The sequence below is a fragment of the Acomys russatus genome, chromosome 5 (genome assembly GCF_903995435.1).
Source record: "Acomys russatus chromosome 5, mAcoRus1.1, whole genome shotgun sequence".
NCBI classification, from domain to species: domain Eukaryota; kingdom Metazoa; phylum Chordata; class Mammalia; order Rodentia; family Muridae; genus Acomys; species Acomys russatus.
This window is the reverse complement of record NC_067141.1, coordinates 21,829,144-21,857,102: the sequence shown is the minus strand read 5'-3', so window position 1 is coordinate 21,857,102 and position 27,959 is coordinate 21,829,144. Positions and strand designations below refer to the sequence as shown.

The following is a 27,959-nucleotide window of genomic DNA, read 5'->3' as shown; positions in this document are numbered from 1 at the left end:
GTTTGAGGGAATGTGGGAGCCAGTTTTCTTAGATGGCTGGTTGTTTTTGGTCAGGAGAAAAGCTATGGACAACTCATGGTTGTCCAAGGAGGTGCTGGTGATCTGGGCAGGGAAGCCTAGAATATCTAGGGACTTAATTTAGTAACAAGGTCTGGCCTAAGGGCCGGAAGGACTCAAGCCTGTTAGGATGAGTATCCTGTCTAGTTCATGCCACATCTCTCTGCTAGTCATCTGCCCTCATGTACCTCTTTCTTTCTGCAGCCCCCTAGACCCAGAGGTTGGTTCCTGCTGTGACCCTCCCACCATGTGGCCACTTCTTCATGTCCTCTGGCTTGCTCTGGCCTGTGGCTCTGTTCACACCACCCTGTCAAAGTCAGATGCCAAAAAAGCTGCCTCAAAGACGCTGCTGGAGAAGGTAGGGAACCCAAGGTGTCCTTCCTGACTGGGGTCTTTGTGAGTCAGGACACAAGAGGGTCTTGGTTCCTTACACAGCTTTCTGACAGGCTCGTCTGAGCCAACAGGCAGGTGTGCTCTGGGGAAGTATCTTGCTGGAGCTGTGAGTTTACAGCCTTGGATCTGGAAGCAGTAGGTCATTATCTTCCCTACTCAGACTCTGTACTCTGTGTCAGTCTCCATCTGTCTGCTTTTCCTATCCCATGGCTATTGAATTCTCTCATCTTTACAGCCCCAGACTGTGTTTCCATCATGTCCCTTGTGCTGTTCTTTTGGGATATGCCTAGGGGTTGCAAACCCAAAGGTAGGCCACATCCAGCTCCCTCCTTAGCCCCAACAGTCCCCATGCCAGGATGCTGACACAGGACCATACCTATGATCCAGGCCTGCACCAAGAGCTGCTCTTTACCGATACAGTGAGCAGGCCATGGTGGCTCATGCCTGTAATCCCAGCACTGGGGGACAGAGACAGGTGGAACTCTATGAGGTCAAGGCTAGCCTGGTCTACAAAGCGAGTCCAGGACAGCTAAAGCTACACAGAGAAACCCTGTATCAAAAAACTAACCAACAAACAAACAAAAAACAGAACAGTGGGCATCTCAATCTGTGTTGGATGGTTTTTTGTCAGCTTGACACAGCTGAAGTCATCTGAGAAGAGGGAAACTCAGTTAAGAAAGACCTCCATAAGATCGGGTTGTAAGCAAGTCTGTAGGGCATTTTCTAAATTATTGATTGATAGGGGAGGGCCCAGCCCATTGTAGGTGGTGCCATCCTGGGCTGGTGCTCCTGGGTTCTGTGAGAAAGCAGGCTGAGCAAGCCAGTCATCAGCACCTCTCCATGGCCTCTGCATCAGCTCCTTCCTGCCTCCAGGTTCCTGCCCTGTTTGAATTCCTGTCCCGATTTCCTTTAATGATGAACAGTGATATGGAAGTGTAAGCCAAATAAACCCTTTACTCCCCAAGTTGCTTTGGTCATGGTGTTTCATCACAGCAATAGAAACCCTAAGACACTGTCTCTTACAGGAAGACCAGGAAATCAACTACTATTAGGGAAGGCTGAGCTGGGCCCCCAAAGTGTGGCAAGTTGAGAACCTGATGGAGGACTTCTAGGAGCAGAGGTGGGGCAGAGGCAAGCATACTAGCATCTGGGTTGGGAGACTCAGATGGGGCTTGGCCATGGAGTATGGCCCTTCATCTTCTGGAGGCATTTTCTTAACTGAGGTTCCCTCTTCTCAGTGTGTGGACTTGGGGTGCCTAGATGAGAACCCAGTGGTCCGAGTGCTAAATGTCAGTCTTCCTATGTAGAAGGAGCCACTATAGCCTCCTGCTTGATCTACAGCCCAAATCAAGGGCTGAATAACCCCTGGCAAATGCTACTGTGCCTGCTGAGTGCTAGCGCCCTTCTGAAGTCACTTACTGTGGCTTAACCCTTTACCTACAGGGGCAGATCAGCAGTGCCATGTTAGTCCAGAGACATGGTCTGTGGCTGGATGGAACAGCCTCGCTGCTGCCACTGCGGCTTCGAGTGCCACGTTCCATGCTGAGACGAGAGGTCGGGCAGCTTTTCCCTCTCCCTTTTGTTTCAGACTCAGTTTTCAGATAAGCCTGTTCAGGATCGGGGCCTGGTGGTGACGGACATCAGAGCTGAGGATGTGGTTCTTGAACATCGGAGCTACTGCTCAGCAAGGGCTCGGGAGAGGAGCTTCGCTGGCGAGGCCCTAGGCTACGTCACCCCAGTAAGTCAGGGTTCTGTGGTGCAGAGCAGGGCTGTCCTCCTGGCTGCTGTTCTGTCCTCCATGGTGCTGCTACTGTGAGACTGGAGGAGCGCTCTCAGCATGAGATGTCAGAGGGAAGGGTGCCAGGGCTCTCTTGGGGCTTGCTCCTTGTGGCTTCAGGTGACCCACAGCAATGCCTCCTCTGTATAGAGGGGCTCTAGGGCTGTCTAGGTCATAGTTGAGGCTTGTAGAGCCCTGATCCCAGGCAGGGGACTGATGGCAGCTCAGAGTCCAGCACTGTTGATACTGATGGCTGTCCTGTCCTGGGCATGTATGTCCAAAGCATCAAGTGACAGCACCACCGCAGTGCAGGGATACATTCACTTGTCTTTTGTCTGCCCTCTACTTCCTCTGCCAGTGGAACAGCCATGGCTATGATGTTGCCAAGGTCTTTGGGAGCAAATTCACACAGATCTCACCAGTCTGGCTGCAGCTGAAGAGACGTGGTCGTGAGATGTTTGAAATCACTGGCCTCCATGATGTGGACCAAGGTTTCTCCATTTCCTTATTATCTGTGCTTGGCCTGAGGGCTAACAAAAATATGATAGTATGTACGTGTGTCTGGTGAATATAAAAGTGTAGTGTGTGTGTGTGTGTGTGTGTGTGTGTGTGTGTGTGTGTGTCTGTCTGTCTGTCTGTCTGTCTTTCTGAGAATATGTGACTCTGATTATGTATTTTTTTTGTTTTTGTTTTTGTTTTTTGAGAGAGGGTCTCTCTGTGTTAGCCTTGGTTGTCCTGGACTCACTTTGTAGACCTTGAACTCACAGAGATCCATTTGGCCTCGGACAGAATTAACAGGAGAGGCTTAGCTGGATTTGGACTTATGAGACCAGGAGTGGTTTTTTCTGATACTTTGAAGATCCAGGAAGGACCATGGGAGGAAGGGGCTGGGGCATAGAACAGAAGAGAAGGAGGACAGGAGTGACTGCTGGGTTGCCCCAGGCTCAGAAGGGATGAGTAATGGTCTAGATCCTTGGCCTGGCTACTGACTGCCCCTTTCATCTCTGACAGGGTGGATGCGAGCTGTCAAGAAGCATGCCAAAGGCGTGCGCATAGGTGAGTCCAGCAGGCCTGGGCATGGTCAGAGAGCAGCCCCAGCCATACCATGTGGATGGCACAGCCTCCCTGTGTGTGGGCAGGGACTTGCATTCTCCTTCCAATCTAGGCTGTGCTACTTGAGGGTAAATCTCTCCCCTCAGGGCTCTGAGCGGTCAGCTGAGCTTGGCCACCACCACCACCTCCCTCCTTGGCTGGTGATTTTCCAGCATGGTTCTCTCTCTTCCTTCTTTCTTCCTGGCTAGCAAGTGTTACTGAGTTTCCTGGAGCCAGACGCTAGGCTGGGCCTGAGGGTGACATTGCCCCTACCCTTCCTGTGCCTCTGAGGTTCACAGCTGACATAGGAAGGAAGTTTCCCCCAAAGAACAAGGGGACCCTGAGGGCAGCAGAAGAAGCTTATCGGGCTCAGGCTCAGGGAGGCTCAGAAGCAGTGACAGCAGGGGACCTGTCATTCCGTCCTGTGGTTCAGGAGTGGAAGCCATCAAGTTAGATTGAGGTAGGCAGGGTGGCAAGGATGTAGATGAGTGAGGGCCTGGCCCTGCCAGTTTCCTGTAAGGTCAGCTCTAAAGATATTTGATACGTTAGCATCTCTTTGTTCTCTCCTTCCTCCTGCCAGGCTGTGTGGGTATAGGATGTCTGCACTGGACAGATCCATGAGAGCCTTGCATGGCCTTACTGCTTGACACTGGTCTGACTGGTCTGGGAGGCAAGGGATTTTTTTTTTTTTTTTTTTTCCAGATAGCAAACAGCAGAGGGTAATTCAGTGTTTTTTGGCCATGACCTTTCTGTGTGTTCTCTCTTGCCACCAGTGCCTCGGCTTCTGTTTGAAGACTGGACTTATGATGATTTCCGGAATGTCTTAGACAGTGAGGATGAGATAGAAGAGCTCAGCAAGACTGTGGTACAGGTGGCAAAGGTGAGACCTGTGTGCTCCTCAGACGAGGATGGGAGCGCAGGCCTCCGGGCCCCACTTCCTGAGACAGGCTGTACCTCCCACTCCCAACTCTCCTGCTTGTCTTGCTTTGCTTTTCTCTCTGGCTGAGGCTCCTAAAAGGCCCCCACTTGGCTCCTCCCTCGTTTGGGAGGATGGGTTCAAGACAAGGTATGTACCTGTACCACCACTGCCAGTTCCCTCTTTTTTTTTTTCTTTAATGTAATTATTTATTTTTGTGTGGTGTGTGTAGAGTGCAATGGCACAACACGTTTGTAAATGACAGAGGACAACTTGTTGGAGTTCTTCTTTCCTACCATGTGAATTCCAGGAATCAAACTTGAGGTTTGAGGCTTGGCAGAAAGCTCCCTTACCTTCTATGCCATCTCTGTGGCCTTTTTTTTTTTTTTTTTTTTTTTTTTTTGGTTTTTTGAGACAGGGTTTCTCTGTGTAGCCTTGGCCATCCTGGACTCACTTTGTAGACCAGGCTGGCCTCAAACTCACAGCGATCCGCCTGCCTCTGCCTCCCGAGTGCTGGGATTAAAGGCATGCGCCACCACGCCTGGCTCTGTGGCCTTTTTTAATTTAAATTTTTTAGGGCAGTATCTCACAAAGCCCAGACTAACCTTTGAATTCACTGTGTAGCTGAGGCTAGACTTGAACTTCTGACCCAGCAGCCTCTGCCTCCCAGGTGCTGAGATTACAGGTAGTACGACCTGGCTCCTCCTGCCTGGCTTTTTTTCTTGGGTATCTTCTTATGCAACCTATGTCTTCTGGGTGGATAGCATAAACCCCACTCGGACTGTACCACCTCTTGCTCCTAGCTTTGGGAGTCCCAAAGATGGGATAATTTTTGTCTTTGGAGCCAAAAAACTTCCTTTGGCTAAAACCCCATAACTCTCCCCGGGATGAGCACATCCGTGCTGGCTGTCAGTATGCCTGGCTACAGCAGGGGTAGAGAGATGTGGGCAACTGAGCACCTCTGTCCTCCTGTCTGCTATGGGATACCCCCTCCCCGTGCTGCCTCATGAGTTACTGGGTTACTTTGCCAGGTGGGCCAAGCCCGTGGCATCTTTCCTGTCTTCCCCCAGTCCTCCTAGATATCCATTTCTCCTCACCTGCCGATTTCTTTCAGAACCAGCATTTTGACGGTTTTGTGGTGGAGGTCTGGAGCCAGTTGCTGAGCCAGAAACATGTGTGAGTAGGGATATAGGCAGCTGCTTAGTTCTCTTCCTGGCCCCTGCGTTTGGAGGAGCCAGAGGAAGGACCAAAGAAGAGGGAATGTGCCTGGAAGGGCCTTCCTTCCTCAGCCTCTGGGCTCTGGGTTGGGGATGGGACACTAAAAAAGATGGAGGCCTACCAAGAGAAGCTAGGAATAGCTATGGAGCAGGCAACTGGTCCTAACAACATCCCTGTTGTAGTCTGGAGGCCCCTCCTGGAAGGCTAACAGAAATGGGGATCCTCACCCAAGAAGACTCAATGAGAAAAGGGTGGCCGGGACTGTGCTATAAATGTTCAGCTTGGACCCAAGTAGAGATTTCCTCACTGCAGAAACTCCTCACAAAGAAGACTCCCTGGGACTTGAAAAGAGGCTGATAGAGTACGGCCAAGGCCTGGGGTGTGGTGGTCACAAGGTTTACTGGGGAAGGATGGCCAAGTGCATGGGAGCTGTATACTGGGAGGAAGCTGCAGGAGGCCCTCATGTCTCCTTGCTGCCACAGGTCCAACACACCTTAAACTCATAGGACCCTACTTCCCCTTGACAGTGATACCAGGAAAGGAGGGAAGCATGGGAAGTGCCAGCTGCCCCAGCATAGCTTGGGGCTGCCACAGCACCAAGGAATGGCTCCTTCTTAGCTCAGGTTATTTGGCTCACCTAAAATAGCTACCTTTTACAGGTATTTTTAGGAATTTAAAAGGAATTCTATTCTTTAGAAGATGACACAAGAACATTTTGCCCTGCATAGGGCTGGTGCCATCCGCATATAACCTCAGGAGAGGTTTGTAGCCCATAGCAGGTGTCTGGGCAGCAGAGGCTCTGGGATCAGCTTCAGCTCCATTTCCTGCATAAGGGAGTTTTCCATGTATGCTCTCTAAGCCACAGCTCAGGATGGCTGAGCCATTCTCCTGTCCTTTACTGTCTCACAGGCTTGTGGCTCCTTCCCCAGTGTTACTCTTAGAGGCTTTGCTATATACAGAAAGAAGACTGTAGGTCTCAACTCTGCCCACTGGGAGGCAGCATCCCCACACGACTCTCCTGTAGCCTTCAAGGGAGGTTCTGGTTGAGAATGAGGAGGTCATGTCCATTCTGAGAGCCCAGAGGAAGGTGTGCCTAGATCCAGATGTGCCTGGGCCTTATCCTGATGAAAGACACCACCCAGGGGAAACCACAGGGGAAGAAGTATGTTCCTGAGTTAGTGGGAAATCTTCTGCCTGCAGTGCCCCTGAAGGACCCCAGCTCTGACCTGAGAAGTAGGTGTCCCAGACTCTCAGCCACGTAACGTCTCCAGGCCCAGCTCCGTGTCCTTGCTGGGCAAAGGGCCTCACCAAAGCTGACTTTGCTGCCAACAGCCCTTCTTTTAATTCTGGACACTACAGATCTTTTCATCAGAGATTTGCTATAATTCATTTGTGTTTCAGCACATCAAGTAGCAATGCAGTGAGACACTGCTATATTGTGCCTGTGCTCACAATGGATCATTAATATCAGATAGGGAAGTCTAGGGGGTGGGAGCCTCTGAGTCTGCAGTAGCAGAGGTGGAGGTAGGAGCAGCCTACATGGGCCTTTGTGCTCAGGGGACAGTGGAGAACTATTTGCAGAGCATTAATGGGGCTAAGGCATAAGTAGTGACCAACTCCTGAGCCCCCAAAGCTGTCTGGTTTGTCATTCCTTTGGACCCTGTCCCAGGATAAGCCTGGTTTTGGTAAAACCACAATGGGAATATTTAAGGAGACTAGTGCTCTGGTTGCCATTTCCCACCTCATTGTTATAGGCATCTATCTGGATTTGAAGAGCTAAGTCAGCATGATCGGCACATATGTTCCTGCCCTTAGTCCGAGGTGCTGCTGGGGCCCATGACTCATGCTCTCAGGAGACGGCCTGTTGCCCAGCTTTCCCAAAGCGTAGTGGATGTGTCAGGGAACTGTGTGACTCATCTCTGGGGATTTGTCTTCAGATTGTCATATGTCACAGTTATTTGTCCTTAGGCAGAAGTTGCTAGTCATAGCAGGAGAGGCTTTGCAGGCAGCCTTCAGAGCCACTTAGTTTTAGGTCCCTTTCTCCACCAAAGCCTCTTCTTCAGGGAAGGAGACAAACCCCTGGTCCCCATGGAGTACCAGTCAGTTTGGGGCCCTAAAATAGGTAGTGCTATGGACAGCAATCTGGCTTTATCCAGTCCTATTCAAGGCTCATCCCAGACACCAAGGGGGTTTTATAGTAATAATCTCCCCAAAATGTGGATGGCATCAGTGGCAGGGCCGTTGGAGACAGAGTAGATTTTTGGCCATGTCAGTTCTATGGTAAACTTGTCTCTGGAAGATGCTAGTTCCTCAGTAAGGTGGAGAAGAGACTGCTAACCAAGTCCCTATTTTCTGTGCCCCCCCCCAACCTGGTCTAATCTCAGTGTACCAGTCCTAAAGCTGGGCTCAGTGGCTTCTGGCCACATGCCAGTTAGCACAAGCTCAGAGATAGGCTGCCTGTAGGATCTGTTGGCTAAGTCCTTTGTGGAGGCACTACTACTACCAGTCCCACTAGAACTCCATCTGGGTAGTCTTATAAAGTCTTTATGTCTAGAGTGGCTATAGTGTGACCCTTGAGGGGGATGAGGTAGGCTCACATTTGTCTTCTGAAAGCTCTGGAACCATCTTAGGCATCCCTTAGTCCTAAGTCTTGTATGCCCTGGAAAAAGATCATATTGCTGTTGTCCTACAGTCAGGCAAAGACCTCCTTTGGTGGGGTTGGCTTTCCATATTTCTGAGCCTCTGGCACTTCAACACTCAGGCAACGTTCTCCACTTTGGTCTCCAGCATGGTTCACTTGCATAAGTGCTGTGCAGGTAGATGACAAGCCACAGAAGAGTAAGGATGGGCTGCTTGAAAACTCCGTATCATACTTGTATTGCCAACCGCAGCCCGCAAATTGTATACAAGACCAAAGAAAGACAAACAACTTGGACTTAAGTGGCCTTAGCCCTTCATGGCTGGAGTTGTCACACTGGAATCACTGACACTCAGGTTGAAAAGTTATAGTTCAGTTTGGGCCACATCAGAGAGACTGAGCCATTGCCACTAAGAGGACTCTAGACAGTCTGCAGAGATGTGCTAGAGGCAGGTCTTGTGGCCAGTAGGATACTCAGCTCTGGCCGTGTGAATGTAGGACTTGTCACCCTGTCTGCAGATGGAGCTGCTCCTGATGGTGTGGCTGGACGAGAGGGAGAGAAGAGCTCCTTTACACAACAGCAGTAGTTCCTCCCTGAGTGAGCACAGCATGACAAGCCTGACCTCATAGTAGTTGAGTTAGGCCAATTCTTTTAAGATGGCCATTTTCAGGGAAGCAGCTAGTATGGAGCATGTCACAGGTCACTAGAGCATGTCACAGGTCACTAGAGGGGTAAGGAGTGGGCTCCCAGGCCATGTGGGGAGAGAAGCTGACATTGAGATACACCACCAACTGCCCCTCTCTCCTCCACCTTCTTGTCTTGTTCCCCATCTCTTGCCCCCTGCTCTCCTGGTATCTACTTCGGTGTCCGACCCCATCTTGCTTCCCAGGACCCCTAACCAGTATGTTGCTCAGTGACTAGGATTCCTCTGGGTCAGTGTTCTAGGCCCTTCGGTGCCCTGAAGACACCACTCTTCTAGGGATACCCAAGTACGAGGAAAGGCAAGCCCAACTGGGATACAGACAGAGTCTCCTTTTCCTCAGCTCCTTTCGTGGGTTCACCCTGAAGGTGCTACAGGAAACTCTGTGAAGAGAGTTGCAGTTCTGCAACAGGGACTAAGGCTGGAATTTCATTTGTTATGTTCTGAAAGCAGTGGGTGCCAGGACCCCCACCCCCGGTGCTCTAGGCTAAGCTTGGTTCTTGGTCTTGCAGAGGGCTCATCCACATGCTTACTCACTTGGCTGAGGCGCTGCACCAGGCCCGGCTGCTGGCCATTCTGGTCATCCCACCTGCCGTCACCCCTGGGTAAGTACACTCTGAGGGTAGAAAACAGTCCCTCTGTCGTCAACATGAGCTCCCCCCTCAAAACCAAAACCAAAGTCTGGATTCTGATTACATTCTGCTTTGGTTATGGGGGTGAGGAAAGCCGAACTGTAGTTCTAACCTGTCTTGTTCCTCAGCATACTATTGAGAAGTTCATCAATGTGAGAATCCACAAGTTTAGACTCATTATCTGTCTCTGGGGCTCCGAGTCACCTAATTCAGGGGTTGGCTGTCAACACTCATGCCTGTAGTATATGACATTATAGCTGGGCAAGCTGCTGCCAGCTGGGACCACTGAATGGACCTAGGCCTTTGTTCCAGACCCTGGCTCTTTCCCATTCCTAGCCCTGTGAGGCAGCTCTTTTGGAACCTTTGGAACATGATGTAGTGACCTAGGTACTACAGCTGGAGCCATTGGATACCCATGTCCACCCTGCCTAGAGCATCTCATAGAAATCACCAGTGTTTGGCTTAGAAATACCAATACTGGGAAATAGGAGACTCAGATTCATCTGAAGATAGACCTGGGGCACAGCAGGCAGGAGCAAATATTTGAGGTGGGGGATGTTAAAACTATTGGTTAGGATTCCTAAGAATCCTCAGGGTATCTAAGCTTCCAAGGGCAGCCCTGTCTGTTTGGCATTTAAACCCTCAGATGGATGCTGAGCTCCCTGGCCTGCACACTGGTCATCTCTGAGTCTTCGGCTATCTGAAATAACAGTAGCTGGAAATGTTTGGATATGCCTCCAAGGCCTGGGATATCATTGGCAAGTTGGCAGATGCTTATAAAAGAAATGACTTATGCCTTGCATGATGGTGCACACCTTTAATCCAAGCACTTGGAAGGCAGAAGAGGGCAGATCTCTGTGAGTTTAAAGCCAGCCTGGTCTATATAGCAAGTTCCAGGTCAGTCAAGGCTACATGGTAAGGTCATTGTCTCATAAAGGCAAAAGCTGAGGCAGGTAGAGCTCTGTCAGTTTGAGACCATCCCGGTCTACATGATAAGTTCCAGGCTAGCCAGGGTTACACAGTGAGATATTGTCTCAAAAAAAAAAAAAAAAAAAGTGACTACACTTAATATAGCACTTGTAAGGTGCCTGGGAAGCTGACAGGGACACTAGTTGCTGAAGACCTACCCTGTGTCACTTAGTGCCACCTGTCATTACAGGTTATACTGCTCAGGCAGTTCAAAGCTTAAGACCTATGAGCTCAAGGTAGTGCCCAGGCCCCTCTGTTTGACATGGACATCTGCCTGCTGTCTGAGTTTGTTCTCCATAAACTTCCCTCAGCTCTCAGCCCATGAGTGGGGACCGTTGAGCACACAGCAGGCTGCCCACATTGGTTTCAGGCCCATCCCAGGAGTCCTGCTCTGCACTGCAGTGGGCTCTGGTGCCTCGAGGTGGGAACCTGGGAAGTGAAAAGAATGAGGGGTCTGCCACTTTGCCCAGGAGTGAGCTCTGGCAGCACTAGGAGACAGGGTAAGTCTCCAGCAACTAGAGACCATGTAAGCTGCCCTCGCTTGTTGCAGATACTACATTAACTCTTTTGAGAGGATGTTTCACTATGTAGGGCTGGCTGGCTCTGTTCTAATGTATGGAACATATGTGTGCAGTGGGGCTCTGTTCTGTTTGTCTTTCGCTTGGCGTTGTGCAGGGATGTTTTTCTTTCCTGCCCTGGGACTTAGCTCTGAGGACCCTTCCCTCCTAGAACCTCCCTCTCCTGGGTCTGCTGAGCTGAGCACGTGGTGCTAGGTGAGGAAGTTTCCATCTCTGCCTTGGTGGATCCCAGGCTGGGTCTGCTCCTGCATCTCAGAGACCCCACCCATACCAATGAGAGGAGCCCAAGTCAGGTGTTTGTCCGGGGATTGGGGCCCGTGTTATTCTCCAAGCTGCATCTTCTTTGTATGAAGCACTTAGACTGTCTGACGCCCTGATCTTTGAGTTTGCCTGGGGCTGGTGAGGGTGTAGCAGAGAAGATTTTTTTTTCCCTCAACTGAACAATCAGTCTTTTTTTTTTTTTTTTTTTTTTTTTGATTTTTTGAGACAAGGTTTCTCTGTGTTGCCTTGGCTGTCCTGGAGTCACTTTGTAGACCAGGCTGGCCTCGAACTCACATCGATCCTCCTGCCTCTGCCTCCCGAGTGCTAGGATTACAGGCGTGCGCCACCATGCCCAGCTTTTCCTTATCATGTTTTTAGATGGGATGTTTGGCCCCATTGGATTGGGAGCAGGAATAGGAACAACTGTTATACTATGAGGCCAAGAGTGTGTGTGTGAAGCCGGGCGTGGTGGCGCACGCCTTTAATCCCAGCACTCGGGAGGCAGAGGCAGGCGGATCGCTGTGAGTTCGAGGCCAGCCTGGTCTACAAAGTGAGTCCAGGATGACCAAGGCTACACAGAGAAACCCTGTCTCGAAAAACCAAAAAAAAAAAAAAAAAAAAAAAAAGAGTGTGTGTGTGCAGAGGCCCAGGCCTTGCGCACAGGGAAATTGCTCATCTTTGTCTGGGCCACAGAGACCTCTCTGAATCTGTCCTGTTCTGTATGTTCCCACTATGGAATGGTTCTGGAACAGCTCTTGCCCCTCTTTTGCTCAGCGCCTTCCAGAGGCAAGGAAAGAGGGACATCTCTGTTTGACCTCAGCCCTCACCCTAGCACCTAGAGTATGTATGACCCTGGAAAATAGCTCACTGGCCCCATCCCTGAGGGGAAATAGTCTGGAGTGCCTCCTAAAGCAGTGGGTCTCACTCAACCTGTGGGTCGTGACCCCTTGATGGAGGAATTGAACAACCCTTTCTTAGGCATTGCCTAAGACTGTTGGAAACACAGATATTTACATTACTAGTCAAACAGTAGCAAAATTACAGTTATGAAGTAGCAATGAAAATAATTTTATGGTTAGGAGTCACCACATGAGGAACTGTGTTAAAGGGTCACAGCATTAGGAAGGCTGAGAACCATTGTCCTGGAGGGAGGAAAAGGGGCACAGGCTGGGATCCCAGCCAGCATGCACGCTCTGACCGTAGGGAAGGCCCGCAGTCCATGCATAATAACTCAAGATAGGTATGCTTGCCTTGCCACAGGACTGACCAGCTGGGAATGTTCACACACAAGGAGTTTGAGCAACTGGCCCCCATACTAGATGGCTTCAGCCTCATGACATATGACTACTCCACGTCACAGCAGTGAGTATGGGCTGGGAGGGTGCTTAGGTGAGGTGGGTCTTCAGGAAGATACAGGCCTGCATCGTGGTCTCTCAAACAGACATCTGCCTATGGGCTCTGTGGCTCAGCATACATGGACAGTCACTTTTTCTGGACCTGAATGCTGCCAAATGGAAGCTGGTGATGGTTCTTTGGGAAGTCCCTGCTGGGTGGAACTTCCGTCACCAGTGACAGAGGCATAGACTGTCTGTCTGTCACTACTGTTTTCCTGAAGCCTTGGCCTCAGCTGTATGTCTGCTGACCCTTCCTTGCTCAGTATTTTAGACCTGCTCTTACTGCTCTAGGGCTGCGGAAGGGGAGGGGAGTGCACGTAAGTACTTGGCCCCATGCAAGGCACCTGTGGGTCCCATCAAAAGGTGCCAGGGCCACTTTGCCTACAAAACTTAAATGATATGTTTCTGGTTCTGACCCTTCTAAAACAATTTTGTGATGTGTTCAGTGTCTCATTTTTCTTTCTTTCTTTCTTTCTTTTTTTTTTTTACATTTTTAAAGACAGAGTTTCTCTGTGTAACAGTCCTGGCTATCTTGGACTTGCTTTTGTAGACCAGGCTGGCCTTGAACTCACAGCGAGGCACCTGCCTCTGCCTCCTGAGTCCTGGGATTAAAGATGTGTGCCACCATGCCCAGCTCCAATGTCTCATTTTTCTAAGATTTATCTCGGGTTTTTCATTGTAGTTGTTTTTAAGATTTATTTATTTATTTATTATACATTGTTCTGCCTGAAGGTGTGCCTGCAGACCAGAAGAGGGCACCAAATCTCATTATAGATGGTTGTGAGCCACCAAGTGGTTGCTGGGAATTGAATTCAGAACTTCTAGGGGTTTTTTGTTGTTGTTGTTGTTTGTTTTGGGGATGTTGTTGTTGTTTTTGCTTTTTCGAGATAGGGTTTCTCTGTGTAGCCTTGGCTTTCCTGGACTCTCACTGTAGACCAGGCTGGCCTCGAACTCACAGTGATCTGCCTGCCTCCGCTTCCCTGCTGGGATTAAAGGCTTGTGCCACCACACCAGGCTTTTGAGTTTTTGTTGTTGTTGTTATTTTGTTTTGTTTTCTCAGAACCTCTGGAAGAGCAGGTAGTGCTCTCAACCTCTCCAGGCCCCCTTATCTTGTTATTTTTCAATTATACATATATGTGTCTCGTTTGGAGGTATAGGCATGTTTGTGGGGTCTCAAGGAGTCCAGAGGTGTTGAATCCCCTGAGGCTGGAGTTACAGGCACTTGTAAGCCTCTGGGTATAGGAACTTAACTCAGGTCCTCTGCAAGGGCAGTTTAAACCCTTAACCACAGCCCTGATTTTTTTTTTTTTTTTTTTTTTTTTTTTTTTTTTTTTTTTGACAGGATTTCTCTATGAAGTCTTGGCTGTCCTGGAGCTTCAGGCTGGCCTTGAACTCATAGAGCTCTCCTGCTTCTGCCTCCTGAGAGCCAGGTTTAAAGGTGTGTGCCATGACATCTGGCTTCCCAATTCATTTGTTTGTTTTTCAAGACAGGGTTTCTCTGTGGAGCCTTGGCTGTCCTAGAATTACTTTATAGACCAGGCTGGCTTCGAACTCATACCGATCCAGCTGCCTCTGCTTCCCAAGTGCTGGGATTAAAGGCATGCACCACCGAGCCTAGCTGGCTTCCTAATCCTTGAGAGGTATTTGCCATAACACTGAAGGAAATGGACCCAAGTGGCTCTAGAGGACCAAACTAGAGTCAGACACAGGGCTTCCTGCCTTCTGTAAGAGTGGCCCCATTCCCCATTGAACTCGCAGGCCTGGCCCTAATGCTCCATTGTCATGGATTCGAGCCTGTGTCCAGGTCCTAGATCCCAAGTCACAGTGGCGAAGCAAGATCCTCCTGGGACTGAACTTCTACGGCATGGATTATGCAGCCTCCAAGGATGCCCGTGAGCCTGTCATTGGGGCCAGGTGAGCCCAGGACCCTCCTGGTCACATTCCAGGTGTGACCAGTCATAGAGGTGTGGTTTCAATCCCTGGGGAAAGGGATGAAGGTTGGGACTGAGAAGGTTAAGGGTAGGTGCTATTGGGCTTCGCAGACTGTGGCATCTGAGATATAGATTGGGTAGAAAGTCCCAGTCCTCTGCTGGACACACCCCAGGCCCAGGATGGTTAGCACCTCCCCCACAGTGTCGGTGTCATAGCCAAGGTCTGCATCCGTGATCAGTTGTCCTGCTACTGGGGAGAGGGTTGGTCATGCTGGCTGGGTTGGACATGGCTTGTGCATGGGTCCTCTAGGCAGCGCCTGTGTCGTGTGGACTTGGCCAGGACCGGCCCTTCCTATTCCGGCCCCATCATTTCCTCCACTGAGGGTCTCCTCCAATGTCTTAGCTCCGTGCTTTTAATGAACCCAAGCATCACTGTTTTAAAGTATTGCTTCCACTTTCTCCTTGTGTACATATTTCCCCACTGCCAGCCTCTGTTGGCTTTCAGCAATTTGTCTACCTCAATCTGTGCTACCTGTGCGAGTGTTCATTGAGCCTCCACGGATTGTGCACTCACACTTTCTACCAGGTTTGGGAAGCATTTGGGAGTTTCCTCAACTCCCTCCCTCTCTGCTCCCTCAGATGTGGGTGTGTGCTGGCCTGATGAGGCCGCTTCTTGGCTCCTGAGATGTGTTGGACTTGAGAGGGTTTTCTTCTGATTTTGGTTGCTCTCTGTTGCTGTCTCTGAGGAGGCTGGTTTCTTTTGCCATCCTCTCTCTGCCATTAACCCCACCCAGGTTCTTTTCATGTCACATCTACAAGTTTTCTCGTTCATGTCTCTGTGGATTCAGTCAAGGTGCTGCTCAAGGTCTCCCTCTGCACATTCTGACCTCTGGGTGGGTTCTGGCTGGCCTCCATGGGTGACTTCTCCCTCAGTGAGGGGGTGGGGACTATTGTGTAGCCCACTCTGAGAGTGTTAGATGTTGTGAATTTCACTATTAAATGCTAGACAGTTTAGCATCCGTACCAATCTGGGGTCTTTGTTTTGGGTGCAGTTAGTTGCTTAGAAGCCTAACTAAGCATGATGGTACATTCCTTTAATTCCACTACTAGGAAGACTGAGGCCGGTGGATTTCTGTGATTTTCAGGACAGCCTGGTCTATGTATCAAGTTCCAGGCCAGCCAGGGATACACACTGACACACTGTTTCAAACAAAAACAAGCCATTTAAACTTCCCACTCTCCCAGTGGCTTCGGGTGGAGAGTGGTATCCAGACTCTGAGATTTGGTTGCCCTGGGTAACCCTGGGTGCAGCCGTTGCTTTCTGACCCCCAGGCACATTCTATGAAGGGTGCTGTGCACGTGTCACCCAGGGCCAGTGAGCAGAAGCCAGGCTGCCACCTTGTACTGAGTGCTGATGCTCTCTTCAGTCTCTGCTTCAGGGTTTCTCCACCTTGGCCAGGACAAAGCCAGAGCTGACTTGGCTGGCCCTTAGCTGAGCTTGCAGTGAGTGGAAGAGCTGGAACACTTCTCTGTGGCCCCTGGCTGTTTGTACTCTGTAGAGTTACACTCATCAAAGCCGAGACCACCCCTCATCCAACCACTCTTGCATTGGCCTCTCCATGGTGGGGTGTTAGGGTGGACCATGCTCCAAAGCCATGGGTGGGAATTCTGCCTTCCTCACACATCTGCACTCTTCTGTATCCTCACAACTGGTCCTAACATCTGGGGTTCATTACAGACTTGAGTTACAAGCTGTTCTCCTAGCCCATAGCTGCTGGACTTGCTTTGTGTCACGAGCCTAGGACTAACAGCAAACAGGGTAGGGCGAGGTTGCAGACTGAGAAGGATCCCCACACATGGGGCAGACAGGGTGGGAAGCTGGTCAAGGCCTTAGCTGGTCACCCACTGTCTTCCAGTAGATTGTTGTGAAGTCAGCGTCTCACATCTATGTCCTGTGTCTGAAGATGTGTGCACCAGGAACTAGACATGGGGCTGCCCCACAGGTGAAACTACTCCTGCCTGTTCCACTCAGAGCACACATAGCCACACAAGCTCTTCTTAGCCTCCTGGCCCCTTAGGATTCGCCTAGCTAGGGAAGGAAGGCAGTACCTCTCAATCCTCATCTCGCTAATGGCTCCTCTGAGGAAAGATGAGGGCATGTATGCTCCAACCTGGATACGGGCCTACCCAAGGGAAACAATTAGGTGGAGAAAGTAGTTTCCCTGGGGCTAGGTCTGGCAGTCGGTTGCTTTTGCCAGCCTGTCTGTGCAAAAAGATGCTTCCTGCCCAGCCTCACCTTGTCAGGGCTGCAGTGTCGATGCCCACTCAGCAGGGCCACTTCCCCCAAGGCCAGAGTAAATAACCAGCCAGACTTACTTTCATGGCCATCCTCATGGCTGCAGAGTCAGCCAGAGCGCTGACCCTACAGTTGACTCCTGGCTCGATTGTACTTACCAGGAGCATGTGCCCTCATTTCGTTCAGGACTATGGGGCTGACCTGCAGGGAGAGAGACCTAGGAGGGCACAGCAGGAACGTCCCACAAGCACTGCTGCCAGCAACAGCTTGATGTGTGCAACTGCTAGAGCCTTTTCTTGGGAAATTTCTGCCTCAGGACTGCTGAAGTCCCCTGAGTGGGTACAGCTCCTGCTACTCAACTGTTGCTAGGCCCACCTCACCCCCAGTGACATCCGACCCCTCCCTGCAGACAAGCTTCCTGTGTTTACCATTACTACTTCCTCCTCCTCCTCCTCTTCGTCTTCTTCTTCGTTGTTTTGTTTCTCTGCATAGCTGTGGCTATCCTGGGCTCAATTTATAGACCAGGCTGGCCTCAACCTCACAGAGACCTGCCTCCCTCTGGGAATGCTGGCATTAAAGGCATGTGCCACCATGTCCAACTCGTATGCTTACTTCTTTTTCTTTTTAATTTATTTTATGTGCGTTGGTGTTTTCCTGCATGTTATGTCTATGGGTGTCAGATCTTGGAGTTACAGACAGTTGTGAGCTGTCATGTGGGAGCTGGAGATTGAACCCAGGTCCTCAGGAAGAGCAGTCAGTGTTCTTAACCTCTGGGCCATCTCTCCAGCCCCCCATGCTTACTTCTTACCCTGTCCATTAGTCCCCTTTCCCTTACACTCACATGATTATGCCTCAGCTATGTAGTATCCACCACTTTACAGGAGCACAGGGTAAGATAGGCCTTCTGTTTAGGGGTGTCCTGTGGGGTCTTCTCCTTCCAGTGCCTGAATCTGGGGTTCATTATCCTTATTTCTAGAAGTGCTTATATTTTTAGCTCAGGGATTTATTTCCTCATCCTCTGCCTTCGCCTTCTGCTCACTGATGTCGCTGTCAACTGTGGTTGGTCCTGTTCCTTGGGTAAAGCAATGTTCTGCTCCCAGCCTATCCTACACACTTTGTACGCTGCCCGGTAACATTGTTCATGGGGTCCCCTCCCCAGGCATGTCTTTCCAAAGTGAGGACCTCCCATCCGTTCAGCCTGTTTCTCTCCTCCCACTGGGATATGTACAGGGCACGTGGCAAGACAGAACAAATCCAGTACTGTAGTCTTCTTTGTCCCTGCTGCCCAAATTTATAGAAGCCACCTGTTTTCTTTCTTATCTGGTTTGGTTTTTGTTTTGTTTTTTGTTTTTTCGAGACAGGGTTTCTCTGTGTAAGAGCCCTGGCTGTCTTAGAACTCTCTTTGTAGACCAGGCCAGCCTCAAACTCACAGAGATCCACCTGCCTGTCTCCCGAGTGCTGGGATTAAAGGCGTGTGCCACCACACCCGGCCTACAGGTTTTTGTTGTTGTTGTTTTAAAACTGTGTTTGTTTCTCAGTTTCTCCCTTAACCAGCTATCACACCAATAATTGAGACTCTTTTATATTATTTAAACAAGCTTCATGGCATAAAAACTGAGGAATTATTAACCCTCCAAGCTAATTTGGCTTCCTCCCAGTGTACATCCTAGAAATGTAGTTTCCCCTGCCCCAGCTCCTTCTTCATGTCTTCAGAGCTCTCCATGGCTGAATCCCTCTCTTCCCCCTCTAGCTCCTCCTCCCCTGGCTGGCAGGAAGTCCAGCCTTATTCTCTCCCCTGCTGAGTAATTGGCTGTAAGCTGCCTTATTGGCATATCAGGGAACAACTGGGGAGCAGTGTTTACATAACATTGAGACAGGAGAGTCTCAGAACAAGGATTACAACCAGATATGGGGGGTTTAAGAGAAATCAGCATTTAAATTTCACAATAACCTTATGCCTACACTCCCAAAATTCTAAGCATCATCTGACAGCCAATGGTATGGTTAAGAATTCTCTTTCCTTCAAGGTCCCCAAGTTGTAACTTTGGGCACCCTGGCTTTAAGTGACATTCACTGATGAAGTATAAACCTCAACCATAAGCCCATCTGCCAGGACAGGTAGCAAATTGGGCTCATCAGTGGTTTTATAGTATAAGACAGTATTCCATGGGAGTCCTATACCAGAAACATGAGAGTCCCCCAGAGAAGGCTGTGCATCTGCTAAGAAGCCAGCAGAGACCCACCTTAAGCTGTGAGAAACCTTTAACTCTACAAAGCCTTGAATGTCTGACCTAAGGTTTTGCTGCTCACAGGGCAGGTTTGGGCTGGCCCTGCCATTAGCCATCTCCTCTCAGCAGATCTGGGCCTTGGGAAGGGAGGGTCTCACCAGTGCCCTACCCCTGCCAGGCCTGGGGCTGGCTATAGAGCCCTGTAGGGAGCCCAGGGTTCCAAGGAAGAGTCTCTTATGTAAAATTTGAGCCCCAAACTGGCTCTGGGTAGAGGTAGCTAGGTCTCCTATGTACAAGGTGTTTTCATATCTAGACCCAGTTAGTGCGCTTAGCCCACAGGCCTGCACATGTCCTGTTCTAAGTGATGGGCCTCATAAGGGAGCATCAGTTTCACCTGCTGCGTTTTCTCATGCCTGGGCCACCTTTGGTTAGGCTTTGGCCATGGATGGACACAGGGAGCAGCATAGCAGGTCAGGCAAGTCTATCATCTTCACTTCCTGGCTTTACTCATTTTAGTCCCCATACTCTGAAAGCTGCACCCCACTGAACATCTCAGCTTTGCTTCTGAGGTGACTTTGCCTGGTACCCTACCAGTGATAGCACCCATCTGACATTGTGTCAACCTCATCCTTCCTTCTAGGGCTCAACCCTGCCTGCTGCTCACCCACCAAGTTCCCTTAGACTTGTGTATAGGATCAAGGGACCTCTCATAGACAGGCCCTCTACAAAGATTTCAACTGGCTTCTTTTCTCAAAGCAGAATGCACAGGGAATCCTGCGGCCACGGGTCACAGTTTCTTCCATGTTATAGTCTGACCCCTCTGGTACGGTTGAATCCCGATAAGAGAGGTAGCTGTGAGACAAGCAGACCTGTCCCCTGCTGCCAAGGCTCAACAGAAGTCCCCTAGGCCCCCAGGCCAGGCACAGCATCTAGGGGAAGGTGAGGGGACCTGTTGACTAGGGTCTTACTGCTTCTCACCAAGGAAGCAGGTGAGTGGCCTAAGCCCTTTAGGATTCAGCTGCCTTTTCCTTTTTTTTTTTTTTAAAGATTTATATATTTTATATACATTGATGTTTTGCCTGCATGTATGTTTGTGCGAGGGTATCAGATCCTTTGGAACTGGAGTTACAGACAGTTGTGAGCTGCCATATGGGTACTGGGATTGAGCCCAGGTCCTCTGGAAGAGCAGCCAGGGCTCTTAACCACTGAGCCATCTCTCCAGCCTTTCAGTTGCCCTTTTTGTGATAATCCAAGCCTCCAGCACAGAGCTCTAGTCCTCTCCAAGGAAAGACATGGTTCAGCCACCTGACCATCTGCTCAGCTGTAGATGAAGCCAAGGTCTTGTGATGGGCTCACTGACCGGCTCACTCAAGCCAATGGCTGTGGCATGTTTGCTTCTACCAGCCAGGCCGACCATCTGTGCCTGCCCTGTGGTGGGGTTGGCGGAGTAGTGCTCCTTATCGATAGGGCGAGAGCTCCTAGTGAAGCTCTGGGATGGCCTGCTCATTGCCTGTCTTTAGAGTTATGGCACCTGACAGTAACAGAAACGAGGTTCAGGATGCCTGTCCTGGTCCCCTCACTTGGCTGACTACGCACCACAGCTAAGCCACTGCACGCACATGGCCTTTCATGCCCTTATTAGACGGCCACCTCCCCCCTTCTGCCCTCTGACTCCACCTTGCCTGCAGGCCATAGAATCATCCTAGTGATGAGCTATAGTTTACTTGGTGATGTGATGAACCCAGGCCAGCTGGCCAGGAAGTGTGTGGGGTCCTTCCAACATGGTGATGCTGTAGTTATCCTGTGATATACTTGGAAGCCATCATGGTCCAGGCAGCCTGTCCAATGGAGAGCCAGTCTTGGTGCTAATGAGCATCTCTACCCTGTTCCTCTTTACCCTGTGAAGCCAAGACAAGTTCTATTATCAGCATAGCTGATAGCTTTGTGTCCTGTATTGAGAACGCCTAACTATGGCAAAGATAGAAACCAGATGCCCAGGCTGGAGAGATGGCTCAGAGGTTAAGAGCACTGGCTGTTCTTCCAAAAGTCCTGAGTTCAATTCCCAACAATCACATGATGGCTCACAACCATCTATAATGAGATCTGGTGTCCTCTTCTGGCCTGCAGGTGTACATGCAGAATATTGTATAAATAATAAATAAATCTTTTTTTTTTTTTTTGAGACAGGGTTTCTCTGTGTATCCCTGCTTTTCTGGACTAGCTTTGTTGACCAGGCTGGCCTTAAAGTCACAGAAATCCACCTGCCTCTGCCTCTGCCTCTGCCTCTGCCTCTGCCTCTGCCTCTGCCTCTGCCTCTCGAGTGCTGGGATTAAAGGTGTGCACCACCACGCCTGGTGATAAATAAATCTTTTTTTAAAAAAAGATTTATTTATTTATTTATTGTGTATACAGTGCTCTGCCTTCATGTACCCCTACAGGCCAGAAGAGGGCATGAGATCACATTATAGATGGTTGTGAGCCACCATGTGGTTGCTAGGAATTGAACTCAGGACCTCTGGAAGAACAGTCAATGCTCTTAACCTCTGAGCCATCTCTCCAGCCCGATAAATAAATCTTAAAAGGAAAAAGAAAGAAAGAAACCGGGCACTCAGCAGCATGGTCCTCATTCCTACCCATCCTGTGTATGCATGTCTCACGCTAGATGACCCAAGAGGGTCTGGGCCACTTACTTCCCTGAGTCCCACTTTGCTCAGCCCTTGCTGGCTCTGCGTGTCAACATGTCCAGAATATTCTGATAAAACCCACTTATACAGCCCTGCCTTTTGTATTGTTTAACTTTTTTTTTTAAACACAGGATTTCTCTGCATAATAACCCTGGCTGTCTTAAACTTACTCTGTAGACCAGGCTGGCCTAGAACTCACAGAGATCCACCTGTCTCTGCCTCCTAAGTGCTGGGATTAAAGGTATGTGTCATCATGACCAGCTCATTTTGTTTAACTTTTATTAATTTAATTTTGGGGTGGGAAAGCACACACCTGCCATAGCACTTGTGTAGAGCTGGGGCAGCATACAGCAGTTGGTTTTCACTTTTTACTATATGGATTCTGGGGAATCAAACTCAGGTCATCAGGCTTGGTGGCAAGCACCTTTACCCACTGAGCCATCTCACCGGCCCTGTTTTGTTTCTTAACTTAATTTTTGTTTGTATTATTGATTGTGTGTACTGTGGTGGTGGGGTGTATGCATAGGAATGCAGATGTCAGAGATACCAGATCCCCCTGGGGCCTGAGTGACAGCAAGTGGGTGTGACGTGGCTATCCCAGTGTAGGTGTTGGGAAGCGAATTTGGGTCCTTTGCAAGAACAGTACTCACTATGTACTCTTAACTGCTGGGCCACCTTTTCAGCCCGTTTTTTTTGTTGTTGTTGTTGTTGTTTGTTTTATTTTGTTCGTTTGAAACAAGGTTTCTCTGTGTAGCCGCCTTGGCTGCCCTGAAACTTACTCTGTAGACCAGGCTGGCCTTGAACTCAGAGTTTCGCTTGCCTCTGCCTCCTGAGTGCTGGGATTAAATGCATAATATGATTATCTCTGATGGTATCCATTCTCCTGCATATGATGGGATATAATTCTTCTGTTTGAAAGCCCTGGTTTTTAGGAGATCTCATGAACAGATCCAAGAAAAAGGCTTTCTGTCACCTGCCAGCTCTGCATGGTCAGCCTATGATACTAGCCTCGCTCAAGGCCTTTCGGGCGTTGGCCCTCAGCACAGATGTCATGTGAGGGGTACCCTAAGGAGATGATAGGGCTCCCTCTGGACTGAGCTTGCAGGGTTAGGCCCTGGGCAGATCAGGGTAGAGGAAATACCAGCCGTCTGTCTTGTAGGAATGACTCCAAGCTAGGCTTAAAAGATTTGCTTGTTCATATTTTAAGCCAGGCATGGTGGCACAAGTCTTTAATTCCAGCACTTAAGAGGCAGAGGCAGGTGGATTGTTGTGAGTTCAAGGCTAGCCTGGTCTACAAAGTGAGTCCAGGACAGCCAGTGCTTCCCAGAAAACCCCTGTCTTGAAAAACCAAAAGAAAAAAAGAAAGAAAAGGAAATGTTCATATTTTTAATTTTTTAAAGAAGTTATTTTATGTGTGTGGGTGTTTTACCTGCATGTATGTCTGGGTACTACATGTATACCTAGTGCCCACAGAGGCCAGAAGAGAGCACTGGATCTCCTAGAGCGGGAGTTAACAGACAGCCGTGACCTACCATATGGATGCTGGGAATTGAACCCTTGTCCTCTGAAAGAGCAGCCATCTCTCTCCAGTCCCCTATTTATTTATCCTTCTGTGTATGAATGTTCTGCCTGCATGTATGCATGTGCACCATGTGCATGCCTGGTGCCCACAAAGGTTTTAAAAAAGAGAGAGATCCAAAGCTCCTGGAACTGGAATTATGGACAGTTGTGAGCTCCTATGTTAGTACTAGGAACCAGTCTTGGGTCCTCTGCAAGAGTAGTAAGTGCTCTTATGTGCTGAATTATCTCCCTAGCCTGCCCCAAAATAGCTTTTGTTGGTACTGACCTGGCAGTCAGTTCCTCTTGGAACTTTGAGTTTAGTGTGATGTCACAGGTCCCATATACAGCTGAGCTAGAAAGGACCAGGGCCACAGTGTCAGCTGTGTGGGGTCGTAACCTTGTTCTGAGTTATCACTGCAGGCCCCATCATGGAAGGCTGAGGATCCTACTGCAGATTTGAAGTCTGAGAGTGGGAGTTCCTTTCCAATCTCTGAGTAGTTTTGTCCTCTGTCCCTGCCTAAAAATCAGTGGACTCATTAGGCTGTGAGCCAGGAAGGCCTGAGAATCTTATCACTGGTGCTCTAAGCTCCTCACATGGCTTCATCAGCGTTCCTGACCCTTTTATCTGAGGTCTTGTGTCATATACCATTACTCACCGCCCCCCATTTAAGAGTGTGTAAATAGTATATTCAGAAAGTTGTATGACCCTTTCCAATTTTAGAACATTTCATCATTCCCCCAAAAGAAGCCTTTTACCCCTTACTAGTCATGCCTCAATCTCCCCAGTTCCTGTTGACCTACACCCTGGGTCATGTCCCTGAAGATGTGCCTGTTGTGAGTGTTACATGAGAATGGAATCGGTCACTGTGTGGTTGAGGCTTTTAGCTTAGGGAAATGCCTAGTCCTTAATTCTTCTTCCCTGAAGTTGTGTCTCTGAGCTAGCCCCAATCCCTAGACTCAAGTGATCTTGCTGACTACAGACATTCCAACTTCTTCTAACCTAAGGATTTACTGTACTTTCCTGAAGGCTTCAAGCGATGCTCATGACCAGTTCCCCATGCCATCCTCTGCGCTTTCTTACCTTTGTTTGTTTGATTGTTTTTAAAGTTATTATGTAGAGTGCTCTACCTGCAATGTACACCTGCAGGCCAGAAGAGGGCATCAGATCTCATTATAGATGGCTGTGAGCCACCATGTGGTTGCTGGGAATTGAACTCAGGACCTCTAGAAGGAGCAGTCAGTGCTCTTAACCTCTGAGCCATCTCTCCAGCTCCCCCTCTAGGCTTGTTTACCTTTTTTATTTTTCTTTATGTCTCCTCTCACATAGCCCCTTACCCCATGCTGCACACATTGTCTCCTATCCTGATTACTTATGCCTCATCTCAGAAAGGCGTGGTGGCGCTTGCTGTCATGCCTGGAAACCTGGCTGTCAGGAGGAGCTTGTCCTTAACATGATGTTCCACCAGAGGCACAGAAGCCGTAGATGGCTCCAAGCCTAGGCAGTTCCTGCTGAATGGGTTCATGCTGAATGCAAGCATACAGTCCTTCTGTTCTGGTCACTCCTGCTCCCACAGGGTGGAGCATGCACACACATACACACACTAGCTGAGGAGGAGGAACCCAGCTCTCTGAAGTTGGCTGGGACTCTCAATGCACTATGAGGTCAGGGCCATTCTCCAGGGCCTTACACTCTCTCAAGCACTGCTGGACAAGATGAAAGTTCTTCAAGTCTCTAAGATCCTTTGGGGGCCTGCTGGGGCTCTGCCCTGTCCTGCCCAGCACTGTTCCTCCTTTTGTCAGGAGCCTAAGATAACCACAACTCAGATCTAGAAGGCAGCCCCTCTGCTACTCCATCCATCCTAAGTTCTCATATACTAGAGGTTCCCATGCCTCATAGACCAGGTTGCTGGAGCCCCTGCTGTCCCGTGTCTTCTCTCAGAGCCCAGACTAGTATCTCTTAAGACCATCCCACTTGAGGCTCCAGCTGCATGTACCCTGTGAGCACCCTCCCACAACAGGTCCTGACTGCTGCTGGGCCCAGGAGAAGACCTCTACCTGCAGAGGACAGTCTATTAACATGCTTGTGGCCTTTCTCTGGTAGGGACCCCGCTCTCATCTCAGATGGGCAGCACGTGATTGGCTGTGTGCCCCTGGTCCTTCTTGCTCTGTTCAGGAAACTCCAGTCCTGGCCCCAGCAGTAGAGAACAGGCCTTTCTTTGGGAAGGGCAGCACTACTGCAGCTCTAGAAATGAGGCAGCAGTGTCTCCCTGGGCAAAGGAAAGCCTGGAAGACTCGGCCTATCAAAGCCAATGTTTCTGGCCACTGTCCTGGCAAAAGCCTGTCCTTTAATCTTTGGCCCACAGCCTGGTGGAACAGTTGTCATCTAGACACTGAATATCTCATGTTGGGGGAGCATCAGGTGGTCTGAGCACTGACTTCCCCAAGGAAGCTCATAAAAAGTGTGGTTTCCTAATGCACGACTTGTGAACAGTGGGACCTTGAGGTTTGACCGCCCAAGCCTTCTGGCTGAACATAACAGAGTGCTGCTGGCCCTTTGTGGATCTTTAGTGACAATGTATTCCTCACCCTTTCCATGACAGCCACAGCCACATAGAAGCTGGGGGTTAGGATTGGCCTGGGGTATGTGGCTAGCCAGCTCTTACACCCATAACCTCATCTCTCCAGGTACATACAGACACTGAAGGACCACAGGCCACGAGTGGTGTGGGACAGCCAAGCTGCGGAACACTTCTTTGAGTACAAGAAGTGAGTGAGTTGTAGGCAGGAAGCCTTGTGGGGAGGACACTGATAAGGGAGCAACAGAGGATGGGGGACAGTAGGGGGCCGGGACTGGTGGGCCTTAACCCTGGCAGGAGGAGAGTACAGTCCTTGGGCCTAGCCAGAAGGCAAGGTTCATGGTCCCATCTCTTCTGCAGGAATCGCGGCGGGAGGCATGTTGTCTTCTACCCAACTCTGAAGGTATGTGCCATGTGCTTTGGCTGTCAACCATAATGGTGTGGTGGGGGTGACAGTTTTAGCCAGATGACATTGATGGTATCAGTACTTGGCATTTGCATTGGAGGTCTGTCCTGTGGTCTTGATTCCAAGCCACACACTGCCCCATGTTTGGGATAACTTTGGGTACACTGGGGTAGTGAGGAAGTGGGTGGAGTGGGTGCCTACACCTCTGTCTGCCCACAGTCTCTGCAGGTGCGGCTGGAACTAGCCAGGGAGCTGGGCGTCGGGGTCTCCATCTGGGAGCTGGGCCAAGGCCTGGATTACTTCTATGACCTGCTGTAGGCTGGACAGCAACCCCCAAGTGACTGTGGACTTTTCTAAGCCATGGAGTAATTGGTGAAATACAGGCCTCTTCTCTGTTTACTGTGAGACATCTGCTGTGGTCCTCAGCAGCGCCCACAGGCTTGGGTGTTTCCTGGCCCAGGATAAGAACTGGGGCCCTTCTTACCCACTACTTACTGCTACCTGCTGTGAGCCTGGTGAAAACACAGCTCACACCCCCTAGGACAGCCTGGCTCTGGGCTCAGAGTGCTTTGCAAGGCCTGTGTGAGATACGGGTTTGGAAGACATGAACCATCACAGAGTCTGCTAGTCCTGGCAAAGACAGCCCTTCCTAGCATCCCCCTAAAGCCTGACATGGGCAGTACCGAGGGCTTTGCCTGCCACAGACACAGGTATGTATTCAAACAAGGGGCCCAATACCTGCAGCAGGTACTACACCCACTAGCTAGATGTGACCAGGCTGTGGGACCATGTAGGAAAAACTGATCTAGAAAAGCTGGATTTATTTCTGTGAAATGCCCTGGGCCACAGTCCAGGCCGTGTCTACCAGATGACAGTATGGGGCCTGCCTGCAGGGTGAGTGGGACAGGCACCATGGGACCAGATGAGTGCTTCCCTAATGAACTGCAGCAGGCTGAGCCAATGCTGGGGAAATGTCCAGGAATCTTGAGGCACCAACAAAGGAAGAATAGCTCACCCTTATTTCCTCACTGCTTCATTCCAAGTCCCCTCGTGCCCTGCTGGGTATGATCTCAAGGCAGTGATCCCTTAGGTGGAGCTCTCGCCCTTAGGTAGGGTCTCACAGCCCCTTAGGTAGAGCTTTCTAATTCACAGGCCAAGCCCCAACCCACAGAGGCCAGAGACCCCAGCAGGACTCTGCCGCATGAGTTTCTGAGATTTGCAGCTCAGGATCCTGAGTGTTATGATGGGGAAGATACTAAGACAACAGGGCCAGGCCCAACTCATGAGTCACTGCCAGATCTCTTCCACTTGGAGTTGCTTTGGAGTGGGCAAAGCCCTACCCTGCCATCAGTTGGACCACCTACTGACTGTAACCTGCTAAAATAGAGGTGGGTCCTTTGCCACTCACTTAGGCCAGTGTAGCCAAGGCTGGGAACTTGGGGTGCTGGGCCAGGGGATCCCTGAGGCAGATACTATGCCAACTGTCTGACACCTGCCAAGGTCTTGTGGGACTACCTTGACCCCACTGGCTTTGGGAGAGGGACACAGCTCTGCAGACCCCAGATAAGGGGTACAGCCAGGCCAGGACAAGAAAGCCAGGGTGAGGAGACAGAGAGGCCTCCCATTCATGCTCATGTGTTGCAGGGGTGGTA

The 27,959-nt window shown here is 50.0% G+C and overlaps 1 protein-coding gene across 2 annotated transcripts in view; it reads left to right on the top strand.

The window, feature by feature from the left end:
- Window positions 1-26,704, top strand: part of Chid1 (chitinase domain containing 1) — a 34,573-nt gene extending 7,869 nt beyond the window's left edge. For both annotated transcript variants that reach the window (XM_051145658.1, XM_051145659.1), the window contains exons 2-13: window positions 262-415; window positions 2,039-2,188; window positions 2,586-2,718; window positions 3,239-3,283; window positions 4,093-4,199; window positions 5,350-5,411; window positions 9,305-9,397; window positions 12,493-12,594; window positions 14,385-14,540; window positions 26,011-26,091; window positions 26,262-26,304; window positions 26,527-26,704. In XM_051145658.1, coding sequence (XP_051001615.1) covers window positions 305-415; window positions 2,039-2,188; window positions 2,586-2,718; window positions 3,239-3,283; window positions 4,093-4,199; window positions 5,350-5,411; window positions 9,305-9,397; window positions 12,493-12,594; window positions 14,385-14,540; window positions 26,011-26,091; window positions 26,262-26,304; window positions 26,527-26,625 — 1,182 coding nt within the window. In that variant the 5' untranslated portion in view covers window positions 262-304 and the 3' untranslated portion in view covers window positions 26,626-26,704. The remainder of the gene's footprint in view (window positions 1-261; window positions 416-2,038; window positions 2,189-2,585; window positions 2,719-3,238; window positions 3,284-4,092; window positions 4,200-5,349; window positions 5,412-9,304; window positions 9,398-12,492; window positions 12,595-14,384; window positions 14,541-26,010; window positions 26,092-26,261; window positions 26,305-26,526) is intronic.
- Window positions 26,705-27,959: the final 1,255 nt, after the last annotated feature.